The sequence below is a fragment of the Alosa sapidissima genome, chromosome 19, assembly GCF_018492685.1.
Source record: "Alosa sapidissima isolate fAloSap1 chromosome 19, fAloSap1.pri, whole genome shotgun sequence".
Classification (NCBI taxonomy): domain Eukaryota; kingdom Metazoa; phylum Chordata; class Actinopteri; order Clupeiformes; family Clupeidae; genus Alosa; species Alosa sapidissima.
Genome location: NC_055975.1, coordinates 29377265 through 29387264, shown reverse-complemented (window position 1 = coordinate 29387264; position 10000 = coordinate 29377265). Strand labels below are relative to the sequence as shown.

The 10000-nt window shown below is 46.0% G+C and overlaps 1 protein-coding gene and 1 long non-coding RNA gene across 2 annotated transcripts in view; both read right to left on the bottom strand.

Moving 5' to 3' along the window:
• LOC121693117 overlaps positions 1–1308 on the bottom strand; it is a 2786-nt gene extending 1478 nt beyond the window's left edge. The window contains exon 1 of the long non-coding RNA XR_006025410.1: positions 882–1308. This is a non-coding gene — a long non-coding RNA (uncharacterized LOC121693117). The remainder of the gene's footprint in view (positions 1–881) is intronic.
• Positions 1–10000, bottom strand: part of LOC121693116 (neuropilin-1a-like) — a 40382-nt gene that overhangs the window by 11560 nt on the left and 18822 nt on the right. Inside the window, 5 exon segments of the mRNA XM_042072313.1 lie at positions 2380–2524; positions 3754–3864; positions 3866–4101; positions 5186–5330; positions 6189–6344. Coding sequence (XP_041928247.1) covers positions 2380–2524; positions 3754–3864; positions 3866–4101; positions 5186–5330; positions 6189–6344 — 793 coding nt within the window.

Sequence of the window (10000 nt, the reverse complement as noted above, 5' to 3'; positions counted from 1 at the left end):
TAGTGCAGTGGACTTTTTTAAACTTCTTGGACATTTACGTAGTGATGAAGCTATAACTTGTCCATTTGTTGGCTCCGAACGAGCATATTTTAAGGGAGCGCGATCGGCGAATGTGGGGCTGGATGAATGTGGGGCTAACTTCAATGTCATAATTATTTCCACAAGTTGCCATTGTTTTATGTGCGCTGCATTTTATTGACATATGTTGCATTAAAAATTACATTGCCATTTAATTTTTTTCAACCTATATGCAGCGCTCAGCAGATGGGGTGGCAGAAGTTGCAAGACATTGCTAAAAACTTTGGGCGGGAGTGAGGTTTAATCAGGGGTTTAGCTTACTCCCCAGTGAGCTAGCTATCCTCGCTGGCATCCGACACATACAAAGGTCTTTCTATAAAGGTGAATATTTTAGGAACAAACATGTTTTAAGCAAAACAGGGAAATCGCTAACCAGATAAATTATACTATTGCATTGCCTTGATAATTGAGCTGAAGCAGCTAATTGAGCTGTACGGCTATCACTAGTTGTGGAATTTAGCCACTAAGATTAGCTAGTAGGCTAGCCTAGCCTAATAGCTACTATTTCAACAACACCACACTATTTCCAAGAACCTTCCTTGCTGACATCCATTTTACACGAAGTTGTTCCTGAAAGTGAATGTTTTAGGAACATCCTTGTTCAGCATTACTAGTTATGTCTTCCCAGAACATTGCAAGCTTCTACCATTCACAGTCATAACTAAGATATCACTAACGTTAGCTAGTGACAGTTGCTAACGGAATGTGGGCATTTAGATAATCTTAGCTAGAGCAACACGATACCGAGAAAGACTGACTATCATAACAATTAGATGTTGGATAAAATTAAATGTCTTACTTACCTTTGACAATGATGTTGTATGGTCATCGGCTCAGCTGCATACAGGTAGGGAAAGCTTCTGTCCTCCTGACAAGCGTGCAATGCCGCAGGTCGCCTTGATACGTTAGGAAACAATGCGCTTGCGCCAACTTGACTAAGAAGTTCAGTGAACTTTGGGAAACTTCTCTCTTACTAGATACTTAATTATACAAGTTGAGTCAACTCAGTTTCTTAAGTTTGTTAGGTGAACTTGCCAAATTAGTTGAGAAAAGTTGATATAATGAGTTTTACTACACTATTTGATTATTTGAGTTCTGTTTAGTCAGAAAAGTTATTTGGCAGTACTAAAGGCAAGTTGTATTTTTTACAGTGCAGAAAGAGGACACTGATGAGTCAACAGACTCCCTCTCTCTCTCTCTCCCTTCCTCCCTCCCTTTCTCTCCCTCCCTCTCTCTCTCCCTTCTTCCCTCTCTTTCTCTCCCTCCCCCCCCTCTCTCTCCCTTCTTCCCTCTCTTTCTCTCCCTCCCTCTCTCTCTCCCTTCCTCCCTCTCTCCCTTCTTCCCTCTCTTTCTCTCCCTCCCTCCCTCTCTCTCTCCCCTCTTTCTCTCCCTCCCTCTCTCTTTCCCTCCCTCTTTCTCTCCCTCCCTCCCTCTCTCTCCCCTCCTCCCTCCCTCTCTCTCTCCCTTCCTCCCTCTCCCCTCTTCCCTCTTTCTCTCTCTCCCCTCCTCCCTCCCTCTTTCTCTCTCTCCCTTCTCCCCTCCTCCCTCTCTTTCTCTCCCTTTCTTCTCTCTGTCTCTGCCAACTCTGGTTTTGAGTAAGTGATGCAATCTGGGTCTCATACTGGTGTCTGTGGGTCTCATACTGGTGTCTGGGTCTCATACTGGTGTCTGTGGGTCTCATACTGGTGTCTGTGGGTTTCATACTGGTGTCTGTGGGTCTCATACTGGTGTCTCTGGGTCTCATACTGGTGTCTGTGGGTCTCATACTGGTGTCTGGGTCTCATACTGGTGTCTGTGGGTCTCATACTGGTGTCTGTGGGTCTCATACTGGTGGGTCTCATACTGGTGTCTGTGGGTCTTATACTGGTGGGTCTCATACTGGTGTCTGTGGGTCTTATACTGGTGTCTGGTGTCTATACGGCCCATAAACAGGGAAGGTGTGTTAGGTATGAATGTGTTATGTGTGCTGCTGGTCTCATCCTGGCATATGAATGTGTTAATGTGTTACAATGTGTTATAATGTGTTACAATGTGTCATAATGTGTTATAATGTGCTGGTCTCACCTTGGCATATAAATGTGTTATAAATGTGTTATAAATATGTTATGTGTTATAATGTGTTATAATATGTTATTATGTGCTATGTGTGCTGCTGGTCTCACCCTGGCATATAAATGTGTTATAATGTGTTATTATGTGCTATAATGTGCTATGTGTGCTGCTGGTCTCATCCTGGCATATAAATGTGTTATAAATGAGTTATAATGTGTTATAATGTGCTATGTGTGCTGCTGGTCTCACCCTGGGGGTCGCAGCCCAGGACCTCCAGCCTCAGGCCCATGCCGTCAGGAGCGCCACGCTCGGGGTACACCCGCAGGAAACGCATCAACAGTGGCCCCAATTCACGCACCTCCGGGGTGTCATGATTCAGGTTCCCCACAAACAGCTGATGGAGGGAGAGAGAGATGAGGACATTAGAGTGATAGAGAGGGAAGGAGGGAGAGAGAGATGGATAGAGAGGGAGGGAGGGAGGGAGAGAGAGAGTGATAGAGAGGGAAGGAGGGAGAGAGATGGATAGAGAGGGAGGGAGGGAGGGAGTGATAGAGAGGGAAGGAGGGAGAGAGAGATGGATAGAGAGGGAGGGAGAGAGAGAGTGATAGAGAGGGAGGAAGGGAGAGAGAGATGGATAGAGAGGGAGGGAGGGAGGGAGGGGAGAGAGAGAGTGATAGAGAGGTAGGGAGGGAGGGAGTGATAGAGAGGGAGGGAGTGATAGAGAGGGAGGGAGGGAGAGAGAGAGGGATAGAGAGGGAGGGAGGGAGAGAGAGATGGATAGAGAGGGAGGGAGGGAGGGAGGGAGAGAGAGAGTGATAGAGAGGTAGGGAGGGAGAGAGAGAGTGATAGAGAGGGAGGGAGGGAGGGAGTGATAGAGAGGGAGGGAGGGAGGGAGAGAGGGATAGAGAGGGAGGGAGGGAGAGAGAGAGGGATAGAGAGGGAGGGAGGGAGGGAGGGAGAGAGAGAGTGATAGAGAGGGAGGGAGGGAGAGAGAGAGGGATAGAGAGGGAGGGAGGGAGAGAGAGAGGGGTAGAGAGGGAGGGAGGGAGGGAGTGATAGAGAGGGAGGGAGGGAGAGAGAGAGGGGTAGAGAGGTAGGGAGGGAGGGAAGGAGAGAGGGATAGAGAGGGAGTTCATGATCATGCCACTGAGCTGTTGACTCTTTAGTCTTTAGACTCTTTAGTCTCCGACACCGTTATATCAATTCCTGAATGATGATGGTGGTTGCCATGGTGACATGTTGCTTTGAGTTCAAATCTGTGGAGCTCTGTGCATGACACTTTGCGTCGTCATAGCAACATAAAACGCAGAGTGTGTGTGTACAGTCTTCTATCTTTCGATATCCTATTCTATCTCTTTCTATATATATTTATCTATCTATGTCTCTCACCCTATCTGTCTGTCTCACACACACACACACACTCTCTCTCTGTCTCACACACACACACTCCCTCTCTCTGTCTCACACACACACACACACTCTCTCTCTGTCTCACACACACACACTCCCTCTCTCTCTGTCACACACACACACACACACACACACACACACACTCTCTCTGTCTCACACACACACACACACACCCTCTCTCCTCCTCTCTCAACCCCCCCCCCCCCCCCCCACCTTGTTGTGAGTGCTGTTCTGCTCCAGGACGTTGTTCCAGATGGTTCCGTCGGTGCTGTGCGCCACACGGAAGCGCCGGACGAAGACGGGTTTCTCCTTGAGCCGGCCCCCCCTGCACGACCAGCCCACTGACCAGACGCTCCCTCCCCAGGTCCAGCTGCAGGAAGGGCGGCTCGGCAGGGGGGATCACGGGCGCCAGGGCCGACGCCGCCAGCGCCCAGCCATTACTCTCCGTCATCAGCCGAGCAGAGTCCGCCAGCCAGCTGCGCTCCACCGGAGGCCACACGGAGATCTGGGAGTCAGCGATCTGCCCCGATACCATCCCCAACATGGCCGAACATGGGGCATCTGGGGGGGGGGGAGAGAGAGAGAGAGAGAGAGGAAGAGAGGAGAAAAGAGAGGGAGAGAGGAGAGAGAGAAAGAGAGAGGAAGAGAGGAGAAAAGAGAGGGAGAGAGGAGAGAGAGAAAGAGAGAGGAAGAGGGGAGAGAGAGAGAGAGAGAGAGAGAGAGGAGAGAGAGAAAGAGAGAGGAAGAGAGGAGAAAAGAGAGGGAGAGAGGAGAGAGAGAAAGAGAGAGGAAGAGAGTGGGAGAGGAGAGGAAAGGAAAAGAGAAAGAGAGGGAAAGATGGAGGGGAAAAGAGAGGAGGGAGGAGAGAGGAGAGAGGGAGAGGAGAGGGGAAAAGAGAGGAAGAGGGGAGAGAGAGAAAGGGAGAGGGAGGGGAGGAGAGAGGGGAGAGAGGGAGAGGAGAGGGGAAAAGAGAGGAAGAGGGGAGAGAGAGAAAGAGAGAGAGAAAGGGAGAGGGAGGGGAGAGGGGGATCTTATTAAGTTCAAAACATAAGCAGCATCCCTTGGGAGACAAGTCAGTTTGCTTCTTGAGTATATAGATCACACACACACACACACACACACACACACACACACACACACACACACAGACACAAACACACTGAATTTTGAAATAGGCCCTACTGGGGGCAAATGAGTGGGTCCAGTAGTTGACCCAGGAAGCAGACAGACTATTCATTTCCTGTCCAGTTCACAGTGCACTCTTAGTCACACTCAGAGCTGAGCACACAGACACACACGCACACACACACACACACACACACACACACACACACACACACACACACACACACACCAGACGCACACATACCTATAAAACACAGAAACAGTCACACTTTCAGTCAAATGTTACACACACACACACACACACAAACACACACACACACTTACACACACAGACAGACACACATACACATTTTCACAGTATTTCAGTGTATCTGTAAAAATGGTATCTGTGTGTGTGTGTGTGTGTGTGTGTGTGTGTGTGTGTGTGTGTGTGTGTGTGTGCATGTGTAAAAATAAAAAAATGGTATCTGTGTATGTGTGCGTGCATGTGTGTGTGTGTGTGTGTGTGTGTGTGTATTACCTGACACTCTGCAGCCATACAGCTCAAAGCGCATGCATATGCCGTTCTCCCAGCTCACAGGGCGGATGCGAAGGTACCGGGTCAGAACGGGCTTAGGAAGATAGCAGCGGACCTCATCAACTGGATTATCATTCCCCTTGAACACCTACACACACACACACACACACACATACACACATACACACACACACACACATCAGTGGATATAACCTGCATACAGTATAAAGCACACTAGTAGAACTGCATTGGGAGTTCATCGCTAATTTTGCTATAATTGTGTACACTTATACACAAAAGTAAAGGGCTCAACATGCTTCTGCGTCAACTCCACGGCGTAGCTACGCCACCACTCCTACGGTGTTGTGACCATTTTATGGTTCTGCGTCGGGTTGCTTTGCATCGCGTCTGCGTCGCTCACCACCGAAAACAATAGACTGTATGACTGAAACGGTACTCAGAATGGCAAACCCCATAGACTGTCATGCCAAAATATTTATGTTATTTGTTTGGCCTTTTCTTGCTTAGATTTTGTACAAAGTATTGACAAATAGACACAGTAAAATCCATTGGCCTAGTTACTGTAACCAGAAAATAAGTCTGAGGTTTAAGTTATGGTAGCAAGCGAACTTTAGCACAACTGCCCACAAAGTACTGCTTGCTGGCGGGGTGCTAATTTCAAAATGTTACTGACATATAGACACTTTACAAACGGATAACCCCCGTCATTGTAACCAAAATATGTCTGAGTTTATTTGCAAACACAGTAGGCTGCTTAAAACACCGACTATCAATACACAGTACGAGTTGACCAATCACAGTCCTTGCGGTCTGCGTCGCCTCGACGCAAAGTTACAATTTTTTGGAGGTGCACGTCGAGCTACGGTGGAAGGGTTGGAGAGGGGTTTGCGACGCAGAAGCATAAAATAGGCTTAATGCAATCATGGCCCTTGCATTCACACACACACAGACACACACACACACACACACACACACACACACACACCTTGTGTTTCCCTTCTTCTTTGACTGGAAGCCAGTCTTCTCCGTTGGTGCTGAGGAGAACTTTGTAGGTCTTGACGTAGTAGGACTTCCTGGTCTCCTTGGAGATGGCACCCTGAGTTCCAATGGCAGACACATACTTCAGGAAGCCCAGATCCACCTAAAGTGACACACAACAAGGCATGTTACAGTTTTCCCCAAACACTAGAACACACAACAAGGCATGTTACAGTTTTCCCCAAACGCTAGAACACACAACAAGGCATGTTACAGTTTTCCCCAAATGCTAGAACACCAAAACCCATTCTCTGAACCAAATGCTAGAACACTGAACCAAATGACCAAATGCTAGAACACCAAACCCCATTCTCTGAACCAAATGACCAAATGCTAGAACACCAAACCCCATTCTCTGAACCAAATGACCAAATGCTAGAACACTAAACCTCATTCTCTGAACCAAATGCTAAAACACCAAACCCCATTCTCTGAACCAAATGCTAGAACACCAAACCCCATTCTCTGAACCAAATGCTAGAACACCAAACCTCATTCTCTGAACCAAATGCTCTGCTGCCTGAACAGATTTCTTGAATCAACTACTTTTTTTCACAAAACCATTAAAACGTTTTCACATATAAAACACAATTTGCAGATCTTATAGACTCTGTTTGCTAGACTCTAATCACGAATCAGGCAATAAAACACGCACACATGCACAGTTCCACACACAAGCACACACACACACACACACACACACACACAGTATTAATACGATTACAAGAGTACACACACACACACACATGACTTCACTGTCACACACACACGCATATGCTCACACGTAAGTTAGCATTCTTACAGCTTAAGCACAACTAATGATCCACATCAACTCAGACAAACAAACAAACGTAAGTTAGCATTTTTACAGCTTAAGCACAACTAATGATCCACATCAACACAGACAGACAAACAAACAAACGTAACTTAGCATGTTTACAGTTTAAGCACAACTAATGATCCACATCAACTCAGACAGACAAACAAACGTAAGTTAGCATGTTTACAGTTTAAGCACAACTAATGATCCACATCAATTCAGACAGACAAACAAACGTTTGCATGTTTACAGTTTAAGCACAACTAATGATCCATATCAACTCAGACAGACAAACAAACATAAGTTAGCATGTTTACAGATTAAGCACAACTAATGATCCACATCAACTCGGTCACAAGGACGTGCTTGGGTCGGCAGGAATGTGTGTGTGAGAGAGATTGGCCCAGTTTGAATTAGAGCAGGAATGTGTGTGTGTGTGTGTGTTTGTGTGTGTGTGTGTGTGTGTGTGTGTGTGTGTGTGTGTGTGTGTGGTGTGTTGGTGTGTATGTGTATGTCAGAAAGAGACTGTTTGTGAGAGTGAGAGAGTGAGAGAGAGAGAGTGTCTGCTGTACTGTGTAAAGGTTTCTTTGTTTGTGTGTGTGTGAGTGTGTGTGTGTCTGTCTGTCTCAAAGAGTTCAGATTTAGAAACATGACTTATCAGATCTGTAATGCGTCACAGTATCTGCTAAAGCCATCAAGCTGATTACATTACTATACTGTCACACACAAACGCGCGCGCGCACACACACACACACACAGACACACACACACACACAGTAAGAGAGATAGGTTGAGTGTACACACACACACACACAGTAAGAGAGATAAGGTGAGTGTACACCCACCCCCATACACACACACACATACAAACACATATACCCCCCCCGCCCCCCACACACACACATACAGACACACACACACTCTAAAAAATGCTAGGTTATTTTTTCAACCCAAACGCTGGGTTGAGGCTGTTGGGTCATTTTGTCGGGTTGTTTTTTACTCATGTTGGGTTATTTTCTATAACCCAGCTTGCTGGGTTGATAGTTTAGGACAGCGCCCCTCCTCTCCCCCACCTGACATGAAGTACACTCCCCAGCACCGGGGTGACTTTAACACAGCTGCATAATTATTTGAGAGTTAGGAGGAACAGATCGTTACTCTTCAAACCGTCCAGTCCAGTCCAGCAGCTGTCAACATGCAACGGAAATCAGGCGATTTCAGAAGGTATGTATATGCTTTGGACTTTATAAAAAAAAAAACAATCCAGACAGATTTTTAAAAGTCCACCCAGAGACATACCCTTCGTGATATGAATGGATGTTCCGATGCTTACATCCATATGCGTACATGATTTAATGTTTGTCAATATCATTCACTGATAATGGTTCATGAAAGTCTTGATATAAAGTTCTGTAAATAACTGATTATTGCACTGTTTTTCAAAATGGACCGTGGAATCTGCCTGGCTTCATGGAAGTATCACATGCTTTTTAGACTAGGCTATCTGTTAAAAAATAAAGTAAACTGTCAAATAAACAATTACGTCAAACTGTTTTATTTCATTGCATGGCTATTGTTGCCCATTTTCTCTCAATGCAACACAAATACTGGGTTTGGAAAATCCGGCAAATGTGGTAATTTTAACTAGCAGTTCTGTTGATGTAACCCAGTGGTTTGGGTTGTCTATACCCAATATACTGTGTGAATTATACTCAGCATTTACACTACTGTACTGTATATTGCCAAGGGTATTGGGTCAACTGCCTTGACTCGCATATGAACTTAAGTGACATCCCATTCTTAATCTATAGGGTTTAATATGACGTCAATCCACCCTTTGCAGCTATAGCAGCTTCAATGATGAGTATGTGGGGTTAGTGTGTAAGGAGCTGGTTGAGTATGTGGGGTTAGTGTGTAAGGTTAGTGTGTAAGGTTAGTGTGTAAGGAGCTGGTTGAGTATGTGGGGTTAGTGTGTAAGGAGCAGGATGAGTATGTGGGGTTAGTGTGTAAGGAGCAGGATGAGTATGTGGGGTTAGTGTGTAAGGTTAGTGTGTAAGGAGCTGGTTGAGTATGTGGGGTTAGTGTGTAAGGTTAGTGTGTACTGTAAGGTTAGTGTGTAAGGAGCTGGTTGAGCATGTGGGGTTAGTGTGTAAGGAGCTGGTTGAGTATGTGGGGTTAGTGTGTAAGGAGCTGGTTGAGTATGTGGGGTTAGTGTGTAAGGGGCTGGTTGAGTATGTGGGGTTAGTGTGTAAAGGGCAGGATATCCCCCATCTACTCCTGCTGTGATGGTCCCACCAAAGACAATGCAGGGGTTTGTAAATTGTCTTCCAATACAGACAGAGACACACAGAGACCCCCACACACACACACTTGCACACACTCACACAGGCACACAAACAGGTTTTTACTTGCATACACTGAGAGCTGAGGAACAGGATATTTTCCAGCACAAGATAGCCAAGACGTGTTCTCAGTGAGCATGTCCTGTTTGTGTCAAAGGTAAACGTCATGTCCGGAGGTGCTGGTGTTCAGAATCAATTTCAGAATTTCCGAATCATTTGTTTGTCATTGTAAAAACATTATAAAAACATTGTCACAACGAAATTTAAGTGCTACTCCTTCTGGTACAGAGGTTGGTTGTGGCACAACACAAAAAGTCTGACTGGAAAACAAACCCAATACAACACGCAGAATTCACAGTGCAGCATAGCGCACTGCAGTGTTCTATTTATGACATCACAAAGGACAATTTCTAAGAGTGTCACAAAGGGTCTGACAACATTCCATTCTGATCTTCTTTGTGATGTCACAATGCAACTGTATGTATGTAGCATCAAAGGCAAAGACAAGTTTATCCAAAGCAAAGTGTGTGTGTGTGTGTTTGACAGGGACTAGCTGAGGCACACACTCACTGGATTTGTTCTCCTTGAACAGAGTGA